The sequence below is a fragment of the Rhinatrema bivittatum genome, chromosome 8, assembly GCF_901001135.1.
Source record: "Rhinatrema bivittatum chromosome 8, aRhiBiv1.1, whole genome shotgun sequence".
Lineage (NCBI taxonomy): Eukaryota > Metazoa > Chordata > Amphibia > Gymnophiona > Rhinatrematidae > Rhinatrema > Rhinatrema bivittatum.
The window spans coordinates 21,412,010-21,436,128 of NC_042622.1; the positions used below are offsets into that span (position 1 = coordinate 21,412,010).

General features: G+C 50.9%; 1 protein-coding gene across 1 annotated transcript in view; it reads left to right on the top strand.

Annotated features, from left to right (window-relative positions):
* Window positions 1-24,119, top strand: part of CTCFL (CCCTC-binding factor like) — a 68,139-nt gene that overhangs the window by 2,782 nt on the left and 41,238 nt on the right. The window contains 3 exon segments of the mRNA XM_029613763.1: window positions 6,666-7,245; window positions 9,743-9,959; window positions 19,392-19,562. Coding sequence (XP_029469623.1) covers window positions 6,666-7,245; window positions 9,743-9,959; window positions 19,392-19,562 — 968 coding nt within the window.

The window sequence follows — 24,119 nt, forward strand, 5'->3', positions numbered from 1 at the left end:
GTTACTGCCCTTAACAGAAGGCAAGGGGGTAACCTGCACGGAGCGACAGTTACTACCCTTAACAGAAACATGAAGTAACCTGCATGGAGCAGCAGTTACTACCCCTAACAGAAGACATGGGGATAACCTGCATGGAGCAGCAATTACTGCCCTTAACAGAAGGAATTAGGGAGGAGAAATAGCCTAGTGGTTAGAGCAGTGGACTATGAACCAGGAGACCAGGGTTCAAGTCCTGCTGTCGCTCCTTGTGACCTTGGGCAAGTCACTTTACCCTCCATTGCCTCAGGTACAAAACTTAGATTGTAAGCCCTCTGGGGATAGAGAAATACCTACAGTACCTGAATGTAAACCGGTGTGATATCTCAGATCAAATGTCAGTATATAAAAATAATAAATAAATAAATAAGGAATGGGGGTAACCTGCACGGAGTGGCAGTTACTACCCCTAACAGAAGGCATGGGGGTAACCTGCACGGAGCGACAGTTACTACCCTTAACAGAAACATGAAGTAACCTGCATGGAGCAGCAGTTACTACCCCTAACAGAAGGCATGGTGGGAGTAAAGGCCTCCACCTCCTCTTTTGCGCACCGCCTCCGCAGCCGATGACCCAACCCTCGCTGACCGCCACAACTGGCTCCGCACTATTGGTGCGGACGACCCATCGGGGTCCGAGCCTGAACACGCGGCCTACCCGGCCCCGAATCCAGCTGTGACGCCGACAGCAGACCGCCTCCACCGGCGCACCTCACATCCGGCCGAGAAGTCCCTATAATAACAGGACTTCCTCCCAGGTGTCTTGCGCCGGGCATCTCGCACATAAGGAGCGCAACAAAGGGGCCTGCCCCTTAGTGTGCCCCTTTGTGTCTCCCCTGTGTCCCTCACATCTCTCTTCAAACCACGCCACCCTCTCTACCACCTAACACAGCTTCTCTTACCATCACAACGTACGACACCCTCATCTCTACAGGACACCCACCTCACCCACGCCAAGATGCATCCACTCCCCATACCTATCATCAAATATATACACCGCAACCACATAAAATCCACCATCCCAACCCAAAGACACCTACCAAGATCCCTCATACCCATCATGACATCCCCCCTCACACAACGTATAGGACTCATTCTGTTCACGCTGGCGCTACTCAATGCACAATCCCTAGCTAAAAAACCCCACATATTTAATGACCTCCTAACAGACTCAAAGCCAGACATCTGTGCCATCACAGAAACATGGCTCAAAAACACAGGCATTGCACTACTAAACCAATTACCTTCACATCTCTATGACATACACTCCATACCCAGACCCAAAAAAAAGAGGAGGCGGCTTTCTCCTCGTAACCAAAAAAGAACTTAACCTCACCCCGCAAACAGTCAATATACCCCCCAAATATGAGCTTGGCTTCTTCAAATCCCCACTGCTACAAATATGGTTAATATACACTCCCCCTGGTCTCCTAGAACATGACCCATCTCCCCTCATCGAATTCCTTGTAGACAAGTTAGATCGCAACACACCCGCCGTCTTACTCGGCGATCTCAACCTCCATGTCGACACTTGCCCACCTTCCCCCCCTCCTGTGAAGCATTTCTCTCCCCTCTCGAAGCCATGGGATACAAACAGATCATAAACCTCCCTACCCATAAAGCAGGCCACACACTCGATCTTATCTTCACTAATACCAACCTAGCCACCACCCAAACCCCCCACCTGCACCCCAGTACCCTGGTCCGACCACTCCCTCATAAACACCACCCTCTCCATAAAGAAACAAACTCCCCCCCCCTCCCCCACAATCACTCCTTCCAATTCCGTAAACCCTGCTCTCGAGAGAAGACTTAATCAAATCCTGCACTGACATCTTAAACAAGATTGATCTCACTGACCCCGAATCAGCTATAACCTCGTGGAACGACACCACCAAAAACATTGCAGATAAAATCTGCCCACTCAAAGCAATAAATGTGAACCCCGCCCGCAGCAACAAAAAAGCATGGTTCACACCTGAACTTAAGAAACTCAAAAACAACCTGAGAATAAAGGAAAGAAAATGGGGAAAGCAGCCCTCCCCCTCTTTACATGCATGAATACAGGATCAACATCCTAAAAACGAAGCGCGACTTCCACGCCCTCAAAATGCACAGTACAATGCCAAGGCCCTTTTCTCTCTGATATCCAACCTAAGTGAGCCAACCCCCCCACACACAGTCCCGCCCCAGACATCAAAAACAAAATGTGACAACCTAGCCTCCTTCTTCCACAGCAAAGTATCCAAACTGACAGCCAAATTTCCCCCGGACTTGTCCTTCACCTTGCCTCCCCCCCTCCAACAACACAGCCTGCCTCGATCATCTTGAAACCGCATCATCATGTGAAATTAAATCACTATTAAGGAAAATCAACCCCTCCTCACACCCCTTAGACCACATCCCATCCAAAATGCTACGGACCATCCCCGAAACTATAGCCACAACCTTATCCGAAATCATCAACTGCTCCATCACCCATGGTGACGTCCCAACCGCCCTCAAGCTAGCGCTTGTGAAACCAATCCTAAAAAAAAAAAACCTAACCTCGACCCGTCAGAACCATCTAACTATCGCCCAATCTCAAATTTACCGCTACTAGCCAAAATCACTGAAAAGGTATTCAACGTCCGCCTCACTGAATACTTAGACTCACACAACATTCTATCCCCATCCCAGTTAGGATTCCCAAAACTTTTCGGTACTGAAACACTCCTAATATCTCTCACAGACATGGATAAAGGGCAAGCATACATCCTAGCTATGCTTGACATCTCCTCTGCCTTCGACACTGTCTACTAAACCAACTCACGAACATAGGCATAACTGGTAGTGCCCACTGCTGGTTTCAATCTTACCTGGAAAACTGACACTTCAAAGTCAAACTTAGCAACGACGAATCTGACCCCATCAAACTTACCCGGGGTGTAGCCCAAGACTCTGCCCTCTCCTCCACCCTCTTCAATATCTACCTGCTGCCCCTCTGCCACCTCTTAACTAACCTAGGCATCGTCCATTTCATCTACGTGGACGATGTTCAAATTATCATTCCCATCACCGACTCACTATCCAGGGCCCTAAGAACCTGGAACAATTGCATCAACTCTATCAACCCAACTCCTTGCTAATCTCAACCTGGCACTCAACACCACCAAAACTGAACTCCTCATAATCTCTCACAATCAGCCCTCACTTAACCACATACTATCGAGCACCACACCCCTCTCAGCCCCCCTTCCCACAACACCTACGCAACCTAGGTGTCAACATTGACAACCAATTAAACCTAAAAACCTACATAAAATCCACCTTAAAAGAATGCTACTTTAAACTGCATGTATTAAAGAAAATTAGACCCCCTTCCTACACACACGACTTCCGCACTGTCCTACAAACTCTAATCTTCACTAAAATTGACTTCTGTAACTCCCTCCTCCGCCATCAAAGCCCCTCCAATTATTACAGAATGCCACTGCCAGAATGCTAACCAACACTCATAGAAAAGAGCACATCACATCCATCCTCAGAGACCTCCACTGGCTCCCCATCTCCTCTAGAATCCTCTACAAAACCCTCTCCCTTATACATAAAACATTACACAACCAAAACATCACCTGGCTAAACAACGCATTCCTCTTCAACTCTTCTAACAGTTCTCTCCCTGGTACTATCATGTTACATGACTTTGTCTACAGTTCCAACTATATAATTTATATATGTTATCTTCAAGTCCACTATATAAACTTCTGGCACCCTCTCAGAACATACCGTGTAATGTGTACATAGTCCTGTTTATGTTTATTTTCATTTGTATTTTTCCTTCAACACCTTATACTCTCTGCACACCATGTTTTTGTACCCCCCCCCCCGTTAACCATACCATGTAACCAAATCGTTCCATGTATTTTCTCTAGCATGTTATACGTTATCTGTAAACCGATACGATGTGCAAACGGCTATAGGTATATAAAAGCCTTTAAGTAAATAAATAAACAAATAAATAAATAAACCTGCACGGAGCAGCAGTTACTACCCTTAAGGAAAGGCATGGAAGTAACCTGCATGGAGCAACAGTTACTTCCCTTAACAAAACACATGGGGGTAACCTGCATGGAGTGGCAGTTACTACCCTTAACAGAAGGCATGGAGTTAACCTGCATGGAGCAACAGTTACTTCCCTTAACAAAACACATGGGGGTAACCTGCATGGAGTGGCAGTTACTACCCTTAACAAAACACATGGGGGTAACCTGCATGGAGTGGCAGTTACTACCCTTAACAGAAGGCATGGAGTTAACCTGCATGGAGCAACAGTTACTTCCCTTAACAAAACACATGGGGGTAACCTGCATGGAGCAACAGTTACTTCCCTTAACAAAACACATGGGGGTAACCTGCATGGAGTGGCAGTTACTACCCTTAACAGAAGGCATGGAGTTAACCTGCATGGAGCAACAGTTACTTCCCTTAACAAAACACATGGGGGTAACCTGCATGGAGCAACAGTTACTTCCCTTAACAAAACACATGGGGGTAACCTGCATGGAGTGGCAGTTACTACCCTTAACAGAAGGCATGGAGTTAACCTGCATGGAGCAACAGTTACTTCCCTTAACAAAACACATGGGGGTAACCTGCATGGAGCAACAGTTACTTCCCTTAACAAAACACATGGGGGTAACCTGCATGGAGTGGCAGTTACTACCCTTAACAGAAGGCATGGAGTTAACCTGCATGGAGCAACAGTTACTTCCCTTAACAAAACACATGGGGGTAACCTGCATGGAGCAACAGTTACTTCCCTTAACAAAACACATGGGGGTAACCTGCATGGAGTGGCAGTTACTACCCTTAACAGAAGGCATGGAGTTAACCTGCATGGAGCAACAGTTACTTCCCTTAACAAAACACATGGGGGTAACCTGCATGGAGCAACAGTTACTTCCCTTAACAAAACACATGGGGGTAACCTGCATGGAGTGGCAGTTACTACCCTTAACAGAAAGCATGGGGGAAGCTTGCACAGAGCAGCAGTTACTACCCTTAACAGAAAGCATGGGGGAAGCCTGCACAGAGCAGCAGTTACTACCCTAAAAAAAGACTTTCTCGGCAGACTGTATGGATCAACATTTTCTGACGACATTTATTATGGTACTATATTAGGAAAACAAAAACCTTCTTTCCCCTTTCCTCAGCTGTTCTGGTTGGCGCTTAATGTTGGGCGGTCAGAAAAGCAGAACCAGCAGAGAAGGTTAAACGGAATGCTAAGGTCGCATTAACAGAATCCCAAAGTGCAAGTTAAATAACCGTCACTCTCCTTTGTAAGAGACACCTGGAGAGATAGCTGCAGGTGGGACAATATTTGCTTCAGTAATTATTATTGCACTGGCTCCAGCTTCAAATAAAATCCCCTGGCGTCCAAGAGGCCTTCGCACCCTAGGTGATGCCCCTCCCTCACCTTCCTTAGAGTGGGAGGATTGACACGAGCTCTCGGCCAATCAGGGGACGAGCCTGTCCGGGCCCAGCCAGGCCCTGCCTTTCCCACCACTTCCTGTGCCTTTTTGCTGGGTCCCGAGGCTCCTTGAAGTCGCCGGAAGGAGGGAAACGTAGGAGAGGCAGCACGAGGACGCGGCTCCCAGGTGCGGGCGGCGCGCGAGGAGCTGCAGTGCTGCTCCTCGTCGGCGCACGTGCTGCAGGGAAAACCCGGGATCTGGCCCGCGTGCAAGCACGTGGCAGCGGCCTCGGCGCGCGCCGCGCCCAGGCTTGCAGCGATGCCATGGTGCTCCAGGGCTTGTAAACACGCCGTCAGTCAGGTCCCTACTTGAAGGGGTTTCCTCCCTCTCCAGCCCCTTTGCAATCCTGGCAGGTTGAAGCCCTCCGTCTTCTGCTTTCCACCTTTGCCCCAGTACCCCTGTAAAGCTGCACTGGGAGGCAGGGGTTGGAGCGAGTAGAGCGCCATGCCAGGCACATGGTGTGCCAGCTTTGAGGTGCTCGAGTACCCCCAGTACTGAGCAAATTCCTTCGCTGTCCCGACAGAGGCAGTGTATGTTGAGTTTAGCTCCCCCAGGCGATTTGAAAAATTGGCTCATATGATCAGGCTTGCCTGTCGGGTGGCTCACGCACTCACATTCAGCCTTGATTTGCAGAGCGTCCAGCGGGCAGAAGGAACTTGTAAAGAGGAGATTGCCATTTCTGCTCTGGGAAAGCCCTGCGCGGTACAACTTTCATCCTGCGTAGGACACCCACGGATAATTATGCAGCGATGGGTAGAGGGGTCCTCCAGTCACTCTTCTAGGGTTTATCAGGGTGTGTGGTTTTTTTTTTTTGGAGACGGGTGGGAATTTGTCTTTTGAGTCACAATCCCCCCTCATAGAGATCACGATCCGGAAACTCAGGCGCTGGGTTTGTTTGTTTTTTTTATTTGGAGACGAGGACAAATGCCTCTCTCTCCAGCCAAGGCAAGAATACTCGCTTTTCTGATTTAAGAGAGGCCGATGGCGATCTGGGGGGGTGGTGGCTGGCAAAGCAGCCTGCCCTGGGAACTTCTCTGCTCACCCCTAGTTAGTTGAGCAGGTATACAGCCATGTCTGCTAAAATCTCTATTTTTCTTTTAAATTTATTTTCTGACAGTGCAAATATGGAGGCCAGGAACCAGAAGCTGGAACAGTTCACTAAGATCAAAGACCCAGAAACAATCAGCAAGGACAAAGGGGAGAGCATTTGGAGAGAAGAGAGTGACAGAGATGTCATGTGCATGGCTTCTATGGTAGGAAGAAGAGAGGCATTCCCCTATGATGTAACGGCAGCCCTGCCCTCCCTGCTGTTTAAAAGGCAGGAGCCCTTCCTGTTCTCTGCAGGGGAGGAGACCTCGGGGAGCAAGCGCATCCTAACCCTGCAGGTCGTCAGATTTGAGGATGAGGAGGAGGACCCCCTGAGTGGGCACTGCCATGTGACTGTACAGCGGGACCAGATGGACATCCAGCCAGTGGAGATGGAGCTGCAGCGCTTGGGTGTGACCCTGGAGCCTGACATCCACCACAGCCAGCTGAGGATACTGGACCTGCTACCCCAGGCTGTCGAGGTGCAGCGGGATGGAGAGGGCCAGCCAGAGCTGGCAAGCCTTCTTCCGGAGCATTTTCAGGGAGAGGCGGGGCTGCCCCTCGGAGGAGGGGCCTACGAGCTGCAGGAGGTGGAAATGGAGCCGGTGCAGGTTAATGAATTTCATTCACGAGCTCGTTCTTTGCCCTTCCCGCCATCTTCTTGCTTTGAGGTTATCTTTTCTCCTGTGCTCAGTAGGTCATGGCAGTAGTGTCAGGGTCTCCCACTTCCTCCACCCGTCTTTTCACCCCATCTTCGCTCAAGCAGCTGGTCGTCTGCCGTCCCCACGCCTCCTCCTGTGCTGACCATTCGCTCTCCCGCTCGTCAGCATGGCCACTGCCTTGCCCTGGTACATTCCTGCTCTCGCTCAGGCTTCTCCGCCTCTCATCTTCCCCTCTCTGACCCATCACCTGATAACCTTCACACTCGGCCACCCTCCCCTACAGCCTCACCCGGTCACCGCCAACGCCTTCAGGAACATGGGAGGCCGTTGACCCGCGCGTCCTCTCTCCTCCTCTGCGTTTCCGCCTTGCTCCACCCCCTCCCCATCCCATAAAGCCAAACCCTCCCCCCCAGCCTTGCCTGACCTCCGTGGTTCGCTTCCCCCCACGTTCCTGTGACCACGGTGCAGGGCGTTCCTGACTGAAGCCCTCTTCCCCACTTGTTTGAAAATCGTGCTCGCCTCCTTCCCGTCCGTTACAACCGAACAAGATTATCATCTCCATCTGACAGACCCCCTGTCCTGCAAGCCCCGCCATCTCCTAGCCACAGGCACCTCCCTCCTCCCTCCTCCCTGCTGCCTCCCACCCCCCCTTTCACTCTCTGCCCAGACTATGGCCGAGTTTTCCATGAAAAGATTGAGCAGGTTAATGGTGAATTCTCCATCAGACCGCCTGCTCTGGTCCCCCGCTTCATTCACTTCCCCCTGCCACGTTTTCTTCCTTTTCTGGCATCACTGGGGAGGAAATTGTTCCATCTTCTCCTCCTCCTGCAAGCTCACTGCTCGCTTCTGTGACCCCCATTCCCAGCCGGCTCCTCAGTTCTGTCTCCCCTGCAGTCTTCCCCCTCCCTGCAGGCCTGGCCTTCGGAGGGGTGGTGTGGGGGGGCGGAGGCAGATAGGGGGTGACGGGTGACTGCCCTGGACCCTGCACTTTAGAGGGGCCGTGCCACGGTGCTAGGGCCCCCGTCTCCGGCATTATCACCTGCTCTCCGCTCGGGGGGGGGTGGAACCGTGCGGGTCGGCATCCTAAGGTCAGCAACCCCGCCTCCGTCTCTTGCGTTGACAGTCCCCTCCTCCTTCAGACACGCTGGGGTCGCGCCGCTCCTCAGAACACCTTCGCCGGACCCTGCCCTCTTCCCTCTATCATCTGAATCTGTCGAGGATCCGCCCCGCTCTGGCTTTCACCCGCTGCATCGCACAGACAACCGCTCTCGCCACAGCTTCTCCAGTGACCTCTTTGTGGCCATGTCCGAGGGCCTTTTACTCGGTCCCCATCGTCCTCGACGCCGCTGGTCACTCTCTGCTCCTTGACACGTTTTTTTGCTGGGTTGGATTTCGGGACTCTGCCCTGTCTTGGTTTTCTTCTTGCCTCGCCCATGGCGCTTTTGGTCCTGGGCCCTCTCCTCCTTTCTCTCTACAGGTCTTCCCTGGGCACTCTCATCTCCCCCCATGGCTATCAGCACCCCTTTTATGCAGATTAACCCCCTCCCCCCCAGATCTACATCTGTACACCAGAACCTTCATTGCAAATCCAGTCCCGAATTTTAGCCCAGCTCCTTAAACCTAACCTGGCCAAGCAGGAAGTTCTTGTCGTTCCCCCCTTAACCCCGCTTCCCCTCGTCTCTTTCTCATCCTCCCGTTTCCCTTAGCCCTTAACCTTGGAGGCTCGTCTTTGATGCCCTCTCACTCCTTCTCTTTTCTTCTGCAGCATCGCTGAATCGTGCAGCGAATAGGCCTGAGTCACATCTGCCTACGGTGTGCAGACAGAGCTCACGCCTATTCCTGGGGTCTGCGCTGAAAACCAGACTGACTGAGTGGGCCTCGGGGACCGGTTTGCCAATCAACAATACGTAGTTTATAAGTCGTGCGACCGTGTCCTTCCCATGTAACGGTTGCTTGTGTTGATGCTGACATGGGTCTATTTCGGGGAGGTGCGATTTGACCCTTTGTTCAGGTTAGGGTTTACTAAAATTTTGCCAAGAGAGAAGCAAACAGGTCTGCATGGAAGTTAGCAGAAAACCATGAATGCAACACATCTGTGCAGCTAAGTTAGCAAAAAAAAAAAACCAGTAAATGCATTAGTGGCTTGGTACGTTGCAGGTAATTATATTGTATATTTTGAACCAACAAATGTTTTTGGACAACTAGCATGAGGGAGATCTCAAACTCCAGTCCTAGAAGGCCGCAAACAAGTCTGCTTTTCAGATAACTTAGTTATGCTTGCATTACAGTCAGATTTCATGTGCAGTTAAGGTCGATTATAAAACTCGCCCCCCCTCCCTCTGAAGTGCAGGCCGCGTGGCGGAGAGGTGCAGATAAGGCAGCGGTTATTTAGGGAAGCTGCTGCTCCAGGTGAACCTCGGGTAACTTGCTTAAATGGCCACTGCAGATTGGAAACACACCTGCCGCCCAGGGGCCGGACCGAGCGTCACCTTTTCCCGACCTGCCAGGAAACCAGCAGTCGCCAGCGGCGGGCCGGACCTACCGGAGTGCAGAAGCTCAGGCAGAGGGGAACCTCGCCATCTGCGGCTATGAGGAGGCATCTCCAGGGGATCCGGCAAGGCAGGTGAAGGCTTCCAGAGCGAGAGGAGACCAGGGACCGCCAGGTAACAGGGGCGTCTAGTGGAGAGGGATGGGGGAGTGTTTTAATGAATGAGCCCGGCCCTCGCTCCTGTCCCTGCGTTAACAGATTTTCCTCCCCCGAGACCGCAGAAGGGACCGGCATCGTGCAGGCGGCTGTGCTCTCCACGCAGGAGGGGACGTGGGTGTCTCTTCAGTGGGGTGAAATGATTCAGCAGGAAAGCCGTGCAGAGAGGAGGAAAGGCAGGTGAAATTGTATTTATCACAAGGATTTGTAACTTGCTCCCCACAGGGGTACTAAGAGCCAGGTACAGGACTGCAGAATGCATTACATACATAATAAAACAGATAGCTTGCCTTAATACATCATCTATATGTGTGTATACAGAGAGAGCGTGAGTGCAGAGGAAACAGAAGTGACATGCATAGTAACACACTGAGACGAATGGTAGAGAAACAGAGACGAATGCCCGAGTGTTGGGGTGAAAGGGTCAGAGGCATGAGGTCGTGTTTTTGGATTTGGCAGCCAGGGGGGATGTTTCTGGCTCAGGAAGGATAAAGTTGGTGGAAGAGCCAGGCCCCGGTCTGGCCTCCATTGAGAAAGCATTTCAGAGCCCGGGGATGCAGGAGCAGAAGGTGCGCTTACAGGTCCGGGCCGGGCCAGAGTCTGTAGGGGCAGTGAGTTGTAGGTGTGCCTCTCTCTTTTGGGTCGTAGACGGCAGGAGGGTTTTATATGGAAACAGGTGAACCTTCACATACATTGGGCCCTGGTCATTTTAGCTGCTTGGATTTAACACAGAGGTCTTTGAATTGAGCCTGGTAGGGGATTGGTTACCAGTGGAGGTTGCAGTGGGCTGCGCTGACGTGGCCCCCAGCTGCAGTCAGATAACATCTGGGTTTGGGTAGATTAGACTAGAGCGCATCGTTATGGTACACTGTGTTTTAATTCAGTGCTTACCAGGGAAACCATGATGGGATCAGAAGAGGCTTTGATGGGTTCTCCTTTGGTCCTTGCAGGGTGTTTGCTTGAGCTATGTGTCCGTACTGTGTATGTGTGTGTTTGCATGCTGTGTGTGTCTGTATGGTTTGTGGTTTGGTTGTCTGTTTGTATTTGCATGTGCTGTGTGTGTGTGTGTCTCATTGCTGTGAGTCTTGTGTCTGCACTGTTTTGTGTGTCTCAATGCTGTGTGTCTCGTGTCTGTACTTGTGTGTGTGTGTCTCAGGGCTATGTGTCCTGTGTCTGTACTTGTGTGTGTGTGTCTCAGGGCTGTGTGTCCTGTGTCTGTACTTGTGTGTGTGTGTGTTGTCTCAGAGCTGTGTGTCTCATGTTTGTACTGTGTGTGTCTCAGTGCTATGTGTTTCATGTCTGTTCTTTGTGTATGTGTCTCAGTGCTGTGTGTCACATGTCTGTACTGTGTGTCTCAGTGCTGTGTGTTTCATGTCTATTCTGTATGTGTGTGTCTCAGTGCTGTGTGTGTCTCTGTACTGTTTGTGTGTGTATTTGCTTGTGCTGTGTGTGATGTGTTTGTGTGTGTGTCTCAGTGCTGTGTTTCATGTCTGAATGGTGTGTATGTGTGTGTGTCTCAGTGCTGTGTTTCATGTCTGTATTGTGTGTGTGTGTATTTGCTTGTGCTGTGTGTCTGTGATGTGTATGTGTGTGACTCGGTGCTGGGTGTTTCTTGTCTGTACAGTGTGTGTGCTTGCCTCAGTGCTATGTGTCTGTGTGATGTATGGGTGTGTGTATCAGTGCTATGTGTCTGTGTGATGTATGGGTGTGTGTATCAGTGCTGTGTGTGTCTGTGTATTGTCTGTGTGTGTGTGTATTTGCTTGTGCTATGTGTGTGTGTACTGTCTCTGTGTGTGTATGTGTTTTTGCTTGTGCTATGTGTCTCTGTGATGTGTGTGTGTGCGTCTCAGTGCTGTGTGTGTCTTTACTGTGTGTGTGTATTTGCTTGTGCTATGTGTGTGTGTGTGTTTGTCTCAGTGCTGTGTGTGTCTGTACTGTCTGTGTATTTGCTTGTGCTGTGTGTGTGTGTTTGTCTCAGTGCTGTGTGTGTCTGTACTGTGTGTGTGTATTTGCTTGTGCTATGTGTCTGTGTGTGTGCATGTCTCAGTGCTGTGTGTGTCTGTACTGTGTGTGTGTGTGTATTTGCTTGTGCTGTGTGATGTGTGTGCGTGTCTGTGCTGTGTTTGTGTGTGTATGTGTGTATTTGCTTATGCTATGTGTCTGTGATGTGTGTACTTGTCTCAGTGCTGTGTGTGTCTGTACTGTGTGTGTGTATTGTGCTATGTGCGTGTGCGTGTCTCAGTGCTGTGTGTGTCTTTACTGTGTATTTGCTTGTGCTATGTGTGTGTGTGTGTTTGTCTCAGTGCTGTGTGTGTCTGTACTGTCTGTGTATTTGCTTGTGCTGTGTGTGTGTTTGTCTCAGTGCTGTGTGTGTCTGTACTGTGTGTGTGTATTTGCTTGTGCTATGTGTGTGTGTGTGTTTGTCTCAGTGCTGTGTGTGTCTGTACTGTCTGTGTATTTGCTTGTGCTGTGTGTGTGTTTGTCTCAGTGCTGTGTGTGTCTGTACTGTGTGTGTGTATTTGCTTGTGCTATGTGTCTGTGTGTGTGCATGTCTCAGTGCTGTGTGTGTCTGTACTGTGTGTGTGTATTTGCTTGTGCTGTGTGATGTGTGTGCGTGTCTGTGCTGTGTTTGTGTGTGTATGTGTGTATTTGCTTATGCTATGTGTCTGTGATGTGTGTACTTGTCTCAGTGCTGTGTGTGTCTGTACTGTGTGTATTTGCTTGTGCTATGTGTGTGTGTGCGTGTGCATGTCTCAGTGCTGTGTGTGTCTGTACTGTCTGCGTGTGTGTGTGTATTTGCTGTGCTGTGTGTGTGTGTGATTGTCTCAGTGTACGTGTCTCAGTGCTGTGTGTCTCGTGTCTGTACTGTCTGTGTGTGTGTGCTTGTCTCAGTGTGTGTGTCTTAGTGCTGTGTGTGTCTGTACTGTCTGTGTGTGTGTGTGTATTTGCTTGGCTGTGTGTGTGTGTGTGTGTGTGATTGTCTCAGTGTGCGTGTCTCAGTGCTGTGTGTCTCGTATCTGTATTTGCTTGTGCTTTGTGTGTGTGCCTGTCTCAGTGCTGTGTGTCTCGTGTCTGTACTGTCTGTGTGTGTGTGTGTGTGTGTGCTTGTCTCAGTGTGTGTGTCTCAGTGCTGTGTGTGTCTGTACTGTCTGTGTGTGTGTGTGTGTATTTGCTTGGCTATGTGTGTGTGTGTGTGTGTGATTGTCTCAGTGTGCGTGTCTCGTGTCTGTACTGTCTGTGTGTGTTTGCTTGTGCTCTGTGTGTGTGCGTGTCTCAGTGCTGTGTGTGTCTGTACTGTCTGTGTGTGTGTGTGTGTGTTTGCTTGTGCTCTGTGTGTGTCCGTGTCTCAGTGCTGTGTGTGTCTGTGCACTGTCTCTGTGTGTGGTGTGTTTAGAGCCGCTCAGACGGAGGAGTTTGCACACACAGGGACTTGGTGTAATTTTACTGCAGTTCCTTGCTTTGACAGATAGCAGAGGATCCTGCAGCTCTGAATAAGTCGGAGGAGACTGCAGTCATGTTACATTCCCAGGCAGTAAATGCTTAACCTAAAGCTCATGCACCTTCTCCTCTCTTCCTCTTTATTGGGGTACATTTTCCCTTATAAGTCTTTTTATTTCCGTTGCTCTGTTTGTGTATTGCGTTGCCTTTTCATAGCTTGCCTGATGTTTGCGGGGTAAGAGAAAGCGATTCTCCAGCCGAAGTGGTGTTACCTAAGAAACTCACCCCTGACCCTCAGAGCCTGGAAGAAGGTTTCCAGGGCAGACAGAAGAGAGCCATCCGCTTTCCTGGTGATGGTGGCCCATCGGAAGCTGTGCACTGCTTAATTAGTCTGACCGGAGCAGCGTGCAGTAAAAGCAGAGAAGGCTCACTAAGCTGGAGCGCTGCAGCCTCCATGTTTCCGCCTTGCCCTTTCTGCCAGCGCTGGGCACGCGGACGTCCTTCCCTTCTGCATGAACTGGAAACGTTCTGTCGTCAGCCGGCACGATCTTTTCAGAGGCCCCCCTCTCCCTCTGTGCAGTGCCGGAGTTTAGTGAAGAGGGACACACACCTCTATCCTTCCTGGCTGCGTTTCATGCCCATCAGAAAGGCAGAATATCTTTTTTACCCCTGGCACGGCTGCGCATTAATGTCCGCTCACGCAAAGCATCAGAAGCGTTGTCGGGCTGGACTGTCACTGCCTCTTTTCTTAGCAGTTACAGGAGCAAACCCCCCCTGGGGCGATGAGAACAGTATTCCCTGCACATACCCGGAGCAGTCCACACTCCTGGGCTTTACCGCTCTTCCAACAGATGGAGACAGAGAACGTTTTGTAGACACCGCCTCTTAACCTGGTGTGCCACCTGCATCGCCTCTGTATTTCTCTGTCTCCAGCAGATGGAGGTGGTGCAAAACCCGCAGTTCTGTATGTGGACCGAAAGCAAAAAAAAAAAAAAGATTGAGAGCACTTGGTCTCCTCGGTGGTTGTGAGGTCTTGGGGGTGATCAACCCTCCCAGTCGTAAGCATTAATGAGCAGGAGTTGGGGACTCCAAATTTGCTCCGGAGTGATAGCCAGAGGACTGGCTTCCTCCCCCTCCAGCCTGGTGACCAAGAGAGCCTCTGCCGTTCGGATTACAGGAAAGTATTCTGCCTTCCTTCTTTGTTCTGGGGTAAAATTGTGTTAAAAAAGATTCAAGACGAGTCGGGTAGTTTCGGGAACTCTTTCTCTCGCAAGCTGCGGTCTCTCGGTGTTCTCGGGTAGCAGGGGGAACGGCGGCCATCTTAAGTTCTTTCGGGTGCTCGGCACAGAGAGTAGCAGGGGGAGGGGATCTCCCACCGATACTGTCGCTGGCGGAGGTTAGCCCCGATGAGCCCTGGGGGGGCATAGGGGGCTGGAGGAGGAAGAGGTCGATCCCTTGGGGGGAGGGGGATGAATCAGAATTCTCTCCTCCCCCAAGTTTGTGTTAAGCTCCAGGCCCTTTTTAACCTGGGGGGCTAAGCATATGGGCCCTTCTGCAAGAAGCATGGCTGGGGAGCCCCCCCCCCCCCCCCCCCCCCCGAAAAAAGGGCCAAGTGTCAGAGGCACCCGGGGCCCAAAGGGTCCAGCCGGACTGGACCCCTGAGGGCGACAGGACCACGGGGCCCCATTTGTCGGGGGATTCGGTTTCGGGGGCCCCCCCCCCCCCCCCCCGAGCCCTGCAAATGATTTCTTGCCCTTGGCAGTCCAGGACCCTGAGAAGCACTTCCCAGAGACCCCGCCTTCCCTGGAGGGCGACGATCCCAGGTTAGTCTGTTTGTTCCAAAGGCAGAGACCTAGCCCCCTCATTCCGCATGTCCTCAAGGAGTTGGGAATCGAAGTCCCACGGGAGGAACCAGTTTTGGACTCAGTGGACCCGGTCATGGCTGGGCGGCGAGGGCAGGCTACCATGTTCCCTTTTTCACTGGATGGTGCTGCAGCTGGTAACCGGGGAGTGGGGCACTCCGGGGACGGGCTTAAAGGTCAGCAGGGCTGTGGACAAGTTGTATCCTTTGCCCGGAGGGACATTGGAGCTGCTCAGGGTACCAAAGGTCGATGCCTCTGTGTCCACGGTTACGAAAAGAACCATGATGCCAGTCACCAGCGTGGCGGCCTTGGAGGACTTCAAGAACGGAAACTTGAGGTCCACCTCAAGTGGATTTTTGAGGTGTCCACCAGGTGGGTCCAACAATTACAGAGGGCGAACCCTGTCACCTGGGGAGTCGTCACAGGCAGAATGCTTGGAAGCAGCGGTAGCCTATGGGGCAGATGCCTTGTATGACCTTGTCCGCACCTCTTCCGGAACTGTGATGTCGGCGTTTTCGGCTCGGAGGCTCTTGTGGTGACGCAATTGGTCGGCGACTGTCTCTTCCAAGGTGCAATTGGGTGCCCTCCCCCTTAAGGGCAAGTTCCTCTTTGGTGAAGACCTGAAGCTGTTGATCAGTTGAGGGATATCATGGTGCATAAATTACCGGAGGACACAAAACATCTAAGGGATTCTAACTGGTCCGCTTTGCGTTTTCAGAATCCAAGATGGTTCCGTCAGAGCAGAGTTCCAAGTACAGGCCAGAGGCAGACTTTGTGGAGGTCTCAGCCCTGGCCCCAGTCCTTTCATGACCACAGGACCAGCCAGGATGGATCAGGCCAAGAGCCAAATGGACCAAAGTCCCCACATTGGGAATGGACTGGCCCACTCATTGACTTCTCCATCGGGGGTTGGCTGACCTCCTTTTACGCCAAGTGGGTCACTGTCACTTCAGACCAATGAGTCCTCAGCATAATAAAACATGGCCATCGTTCCCTCTGGAGGAGAGAGAGAAGGGACTATTTATTTTGTCGTCTCAAAGAAAGGGGGGATTTTTTGGCCCAACCTGGACCTACAGAAGGTGACTATGGCACTGAAGGTCCCCCATTTCCGGATGGAAACACTGCGGTCCGTTACAGCAGCGGTCCGCAGCAGAGAATTCATGGACTCTCTAGTCCTCACGGAAGTGTGCCTGCACATTGGTATACGCTGAGATCACCAGAGATATCTCCAGTTGAAGATACTCAGAATATTTTCAGTTTTGTGCTCTTCCTTTCGGAATCACTCTGACTCAGAGGACTTTCACCAAAGTCATAGTGGTGGTGGCGGCAGCGCTTCAGAAGCAGGGAATTCTGATCCACCTTTACTTGGACGACTGGCTCATCTGAGCGAAGTCTCAAGACCTTTGTCGCCAAGCCGTAGAGGCCATACTGAATCTCCTACGGTTCTTGGGCTAGGCAATCAATCTTGCCAAGAACCATCTTTCGCCCTCGTAGGTCCTGGAGTTCTTGGGGGTGAAGTTTGATACCGTGTTGGAAAGATCTTTCTCTCAGAAAAGCAAACGACCAAGCTGCTATCGCAGGTTCGGAAGTTTCTGAACATGAGGACTCCCATGGTATGGCACTACTTACAGGTTCTCGGCCCCATGGCCTCCACCTTGGAATTGGTTCCATGGGTGTTGACTCATAGGCGGCCCTTTCAGCGGGCTCTCCTCTCTATGTGGGACCCCAGGTCGGCACAGTTCCATCTTCCTCTACCGCTTACAGAGTCTGCCAGATTCAGTCTCTCGTGTTGGCTGTGCCAGGCTTATTTGGAATGTGGCGAGCTACCACACTGGATACTGGTGATGACCAACGCCAGCCTCTCCATTTTGGGGGCAGTGTGCCAATCCTGCTCGGTGTAGGGATGATGGTCAAAGGAGAAAGCCTCTTGGGCCATCAATCGCCTGGAAATGAGGGTTGTGCAGTTGGCGCTTCTGGAGTTCCTCCCTCTGTTACAGAATTGAGTGGTCCGAGTCCTATCAGACAATGCGATCACAGTGGCCTTCATCAATCACCAAGGACCTACAATGAGCAGAGCAGTGGCTCTGGAAGCAGACCTACTCATGACATGGACGGAGCAGAACTTGGCAATGTTGGCGGCGTCACACATTGCGGGAGCCGACAACATACAGGCAGTCTTCCTCAGCAGTCAACAGCTGGAACCAGGAGAGTGGGAGCTCTCTGAGGAAGCAGTGATGATAATGTAGCGCAGGTGGGGAACTCCTTACATCGTCCTCATGGCAAAAAGGGAGAACGCCAAGACCCCACACTTCTTCAGTCGCAGAAGGGAACATGGAGCGGAAGGCATCGATGCCCTAGTTCTACCTTGGCCGACCGAGGTTCTGGTATACGTGTTTCCTCCGTGGCCACTGGTGGGCAAGATTCTAAGAAGAATAGAACTTTATTCGGGAAGGATGATTCTCATTGCTCCCGAGTGGCCCAGATGTCCTTGGTTCGCAGATCTAATCAACTTGGCCATAGAAGGGTTCCTGAGGCTGGGCCATCTACAGAACCTGCTACGACAAAGTCCTATATTTTTTGATCCAGCGGATCCAGCTTTTGTCTAGTGGTTTGGTTTTTCAGAGGTGGACACTGAGGAAAAGGGGTTACCCGGAAGATGTGATTTCCACGCTATTGAGAGCTCAAAAGACATCTATTTCCTTAGCCTATGTCAGAGTCTGGATGGTCTTTGAGTCTTGGTATGCAGAGCAAGGTGGATCTTCGTGTAGCGTCGGTGGTGCAGATGCTGGCCTTCTTACAGAATGGTTTGACGAAGGGCCTTTCTTACAGTTCCCTCCGGCTCCAAGTCTCTGCTCTGGGCTGCTTACAAGGCAAGCTTCATGGGGGCAGTTTAGCAGCTCATCCGGACGTTGTGCGCTTTCTTTGAGGGGCGAATCACTTAAGGACTCCGATCCGTCAAGTTAGGATCTCACCCTGAAGACAGTCATTTTGGTGGCTATTTGTTCCACAAGCTCTGTCGTGTAGGGATCCCTTTCTTTGGATTTCAGGTTAGGGGGTTTCCTTGCGGATGGTCCTTTTCTTCTTACCATTGGTGGTTTCCACATTCCATTTGAACCAATCAGTGGGCCTTCCGGCTTTTACGGACTTTGGGACAGGTTCACCTAACGCCACATTGTTGGGACATCTGGATGTTCGAGCTCTGCTACGATACCTGGTCAAATCACTATTTTGTCCTCTGGCATGGTTCCAGAAGAGGGCAGCGGGCCTCTAAGGTCACTATTGCTAGGTGGTTGAAGGAAGCAGTTGGATCCGCTTACATATCCTGTGGTCATCCGGTCCCGAAGGGGTTAAAAGCTCGTTCGATCCGCTCACAGGTGACCTACGGGGCGGAATTTCAGCTGGTTTCGCCCCAAGAGATTTGCAGGGTGGCTACCTGGAAGTCTTTACATACCTTTGCTAGACACCACCGATTGGACGTCCAGACCCCGGACGTCAACAATTTTGGGGCAAATGTGCTTCGAGCGGGACCCTCATAGTCCCACCCCGATTAGGGAAGCTTTGGTACATCCCAGGAGTCTGGACTGATCTGGGTACGTACAGGGAAAGGAAAATTGGTTCTTTCCAGATGCCCGCCCGGGGGAGTGGTAAAGTGTGGAGAGAGTACACGCGATCTATTTAGTTGCTTCTTTGTGTAACTCTGCAGAATGGCACAGGTTTTTTTCCTTTATTTTAATTATTCTTCTGCTCGTTATGGGTAGGCTTAGGCTTCAATGTTTTTGTTATGCTTGGGTACAGATTAATACGGAGGAGATGCAGGTGGCACACTGGGTTAAGAGGCGGTGTCTATAAAACTTTCTCTGTCTCCATCTGCTGGAAGGAAGGCCAAACCCAGTAGTCTGGACTGATCCGTGGTACTACAGGAATGAAAATTAGCAGGTAAGAACCAATTTTCCTTTAGCCCTCAGGGTGTGAGTAAACGAGGGGGGGGAGTGTCTGCCTTAGTGATAAGAAGGGGGGAATGGACTGACGGGCACTTCCCTCCTGTTTTCCCCCATGGAAAGATCCCAGATCGTCCTGTTCACATCTTGCAGGAGCCGGCGCCGCCCACCAGTGCCAGCTGTGCGAGTTCAGCTCCGCCAGGCTCTCCAACTTCGACCGGCACGTGAAGAGTCACACGGAGGAGAGGCCTCACAAGTGTCACCTGTGCAGTAAGGGCTTCCGTACTGTCACCCTCCTGCGCAACCATATCAACGCGCACACAGGTAGGGGAAATCGCGCGCAGCCTTCTGAGAGCCGGCGCCGGCTCTGCCGCTCCCTGCAGCGAGGGACAGCTCTATCTGACCCGTGCGAATGTAAATCAAATGCAGTCCATGCAGGTTTTCTGGCATCGCTTCTAGCTTGCCATGCTGTTGGGCATTGCAGGCTGAATGCATTTTTAAGGAAGGAAGGCGCTTAATGTGATTATTTTTTCATTAAAAAACGATGTTCTCTGTACCCAGACTCCTGGGTTTTTCCTCCCTGCCAGCAGATGGAGACAGAGAAAGTTTCACTGACACTGCTACATAACCCAGTGTGCCACCTGCAGTCCCTCAGTATTTCTCTGTCTCCAGCAGATGGTAGATGGTGCAAAACCTGTGGTCTGGAGAGAAAGAAAGAAAAAAAAGATTAAAACCCCAAATTTCTGGATCCTCTCAGGGGGTTGTGAGGTACTGCTGGGGCCATCGCCCCCAGATCTTTTCTTTTTTCAGAGATGTCTTGCTGAGTTTGTTGGCTCAGACCCTGAACAGTGTGGTTGAGGTCAATTTTAGGTTAAATGTCCTGTTTCTTTTCCCCTCTGTATCCAATTCAAGAGATATTGGATTTAAAGAAGGTAAACTCTGAGGTCTAACTCTGAGGTCCGTCATAGCAGCAGAATGCAAGGGAGACTTCTTGGCATTTCTTGCCTTGATAGAGGCGTATCTGCACTTAGCCATCAGGCCGGAGCACCAGATATTCTGGAGGTTCATGGTCCTAAGGGAACATTGTCGGTTTTGAGCCCTTCCCTTTGACTGGCAATGGCTCCATGTAACTTCATCAAGGTGTTGGTGGTGGGGCCAGCCGCATTACAAAAGGAGGGTGTGTTGGTGTATCTGTATCTGGATGACTGGCGTTTCGTGCAAAATCAGATGACCTCTGTCGACAATTGGTACAAAAGGTACCGATGCGCTTGAAGTCTCTAGGATGGTTGGTGAACCTAGCAACGAGCCATTTAGTTCTCTTACAAACTCTGGAGTATCTGGGAGCTCAGTTTGACACACTGGCAGAGAGAGTTTTTCTCACCGAGAGATAATGTTGAAATTGCAGAGTCAGATTAGGCTTCTGCTAGAGCTTTCGGTGCCCAGGATCTGGGACTATTTACAGGTCCTGGGTTCTATGGCATCGACATTGGAATTAATTTACTGGGCGTTCACACATATGCGGCTTCTTCAGGGGGCCCTTCTTTCCTGCTGGAATCCATTATTGGAAGAATTTCATCTTTCTCTTCCATTAGAGAGGGAAGCCAGGGACAGTCTTTCATGGTGGCTTATTCGCACCAGTCTCGAGTGTGGTGTGGAATTGGAGATTCAAAATTAGATAATAGTCACAACTGATGCAAGCCTCTTCGGATGGAGAGCAGAGTGGCAAGATCAGTTAGCACAAGGCCAATGGTTGAAACAGGAGGCCTCATGGCCTGTCAGTCGGTTTGAGACGAGAGCGGTGCATTTTGCATTGTTTGCCTGTTTGCCAAGGTTACGTGGCCATCCAGTATGGATTCTATCAAAGAATGTGGCAATGGTGGACTACATCAACCATCAAGGCAGAATCAAGAATCAGGCAGTGGCTCGAGAGGCCCCGGAGTTGATACTCTGGGAAGAGCAGCACTTGGAGTGGCTGGCCATGTCTCACATCGCCGGAGTGAACGATATTCAGGCAGATTTTATCAGTCGGATAAAGTTAGACACCAGGGAGTGGGAGCTGTTGGAGGCAGCGATGTGTCTCATTCACGGAAAATGGGGGTATCCTGACCAAAGAACACCAAGGTGTTGCGGTTTTACAAGCGCTGAACAGTACAAAGGAATCAGAGCTCTGGTGTTGCCATGGACTAGAGGGATTCTTCTTTTGTCTTCCCTCCCGTGGCCTCTGGTGCACAAGAGATTACGGCAGATAGAAAAACATCTGGGCAACATGATCCTGTTAGCTCCAGAATGGCCACATCAGCCATGCTTCCCAGATCTGATCAACATGGCCATAGATGGGCCCCTTATGTTCGGACACTGGTCGACTGTTTTCCAACAGGGCCCAATATTTTTGGGTCAGGCAGCTCACTTCTGTCTCGTGACTTCGCTTCTGAGAGAGAGGGGATATTCTGAAGCAGTTATTTCCACTTTATTGCAGGCTAAATGTATGTACGAATTGGAGGATCGTTGAGTCCTGGTCTGCTGTTGACCGAGTGCAGCCTTAACCTGTTCAGGCTATGTTGTCGCATATTTTGGCTTTTCTACAGAAAGGTTCTAGTCAAAGGACTGGCCTTTAACTCTCTGAGAGTCCAAGTAGTGACATTGGGTTGTCTCCGGGGCACATCCAGATGTTATACAGTTCCTTCAGGGAGCTAAGAACTTGCATCCTCAGCTGCGGAACATTTATCCATCTTGGAATCTGAATCTATTTATTTATTTTATTTATTTATTATTTTTATATACCGACATTCGATCTCAATTGAGATATCACACCGGTTTACATTCAGGTACTGTAGGTATTTCTCTATCCCCAGAGGGCTTACAATCTAAGTTTTTGTACCTGAGGCAATGGAGAGTAAAGTGACTTGCCCAAGGTCACAAGGAGCGACAGTGGGACTCGAACCCTGGTCTCCTGAATCTAGTCCATAGAGGATTGTGTGAGGCTCAGTTTGAACCACTAAAGAGAGCTACGGTTAAAGACTTGACTCTTAAAGTGGTTTCCTTGGTGGCTATTTGTTCAGCCAGGAGAATTTCGGAGCTCCAGGTGTTGTCGTGGCGAGATCCCTTCCTACAGATGCCTGATTTGGCGGTATCTTTATGTATGGTGCCTTCTTTTCTGCCTGAGATAGTCTTGAAGTTCCATCTTAGTTAGACAGTCTAGACAGTCTAGAGCTTCCATCTTTTATGGATTTGGATTCCTATTCGCCTTACGCGGGGGAGCTTAGGCTCTTAGATTGGTGGTATGCATTATTGAGGTATCTAAAGGTCACTTATAATTTCCGTAGATCACATCACCTCTTTGTATTGTGGAGTTGTCCAAAGAACGGAAATAAGTCGTCTAAGGCTACAGTTGTGTGGTGGCTGAAGGAAGCAATCGAGTTGACTTACATTTCTAAAGGGTGCCCGCTGCCAGGGGTGGGTTTAGTGGCGCACATGACGCGATCTGAGGTGATTTCCTGGGCTAAGTCACAACAGACATCTCCGCATGAAATTTGCTGGGTGGCTACTGGGAAGTCATTGCACACTTTCGTTAGGCATTATTGTTGCGATGCAGCCAATGGCTGGAGCCAAGAGCCGCCTCTTACCTTTGCGGCCCAGAGGCCGCAGAAGCCGGGACCTTTCCCGCGGCCTGGAGCCACCCTCTGACCACATTTGTTGCTCTTCTTCACCGTGGCAGGAGCCGCAGACTTCGGCATCCTCTTCGTGGCCCGGAGCCGCCGCCCATGCCGTCTCCCGACAGGCCTGGAGGCCTGCTCTGCAGCGGAAGGGACACCGCCTTGCTCCGCCTCCCATGTCTGGCCTGCTCCAGCGTTAGCGGCAGGGACGCCGCTGTCCAGGGTCCTGCTCTTCCTCTTCCTGCTTCCTAGGCGCCGGCACACACCTCTCTAGCTCCTTTAAAGGGCCCGTGGCCAGATCCGCTCCAGATCCCGCCTGTAAGCTCCTCCCTGGGCTTTCCTGGTCTAGCCCTACTTAAGGGCTCAGGAGCTCATTGAACGTTGCCTTAGCAAGGAGCTAGCCTCCTTGGAGCAGTCCTCACTTGGACACCGTGTTCTGCTCCATTGGACTTCCATCTTCAGTTCCAAGTTCCTGTGATGTCTTCCGTCTGCCTTATCTTCACGTCCTTCATCTCCTGATGTCTCCATGGCTGTGCAGTTCTCCTGAGATTCCTGGCTTTTAACCTTCCTGCACTGAGTCCCGCCTCAGTGTTCTGGCTCAGAGTTCCGTCTCTGGATACCTGGCTCCGAGTCCTGCCTCCGAGCACTCCTTTGAACTGTGTCCAGGTCCTTGGAGCTCCTTGCTCTTGCCTTCGTCTCTTCAGTGTCCAAGTCTTTGTCTTCAGTTCCAAGTGCCAAGTCTCCTCTTCAGAACTCCTTTCCCAGACGAGGGGCACACACTCTCCGTCCCACGCTGGGGAGCGCCCCCTAGCGCTTCCTCCCATCGCAGTGCAACAATTATTACTTGGATGTGGGGGATCCGGCTTCCATGTGCTTTAGTTAGAGTGTTCTACAAGCGGAACTCTCCAGGTACCACCCGACGAGTTAAGGGGAACTTAGATACATCCCAGGAGTCTGGTCTGATCTGGGTACGTACAGGGAAAGGAAAATTGGTTTTATCTGCTAATTTTCGTTCCTGAGGTACCACAGATCAGTCCGGAGACCCATTGATTTATTGGCGGGGAGGGGGGGGAGAGTCCGCTGCTCGTACTGTTGCTTTGTATATAGTGCTAGTTGTTGGAGGTTTTTCACTGCTGATCACTTATATTAAATTTGAGAAATGCGTTTTCCATTGTCTTTTTTGGCAACTTCACCTTCCGGCTTATTGGAGGGGAACGAGTTTGCTTAG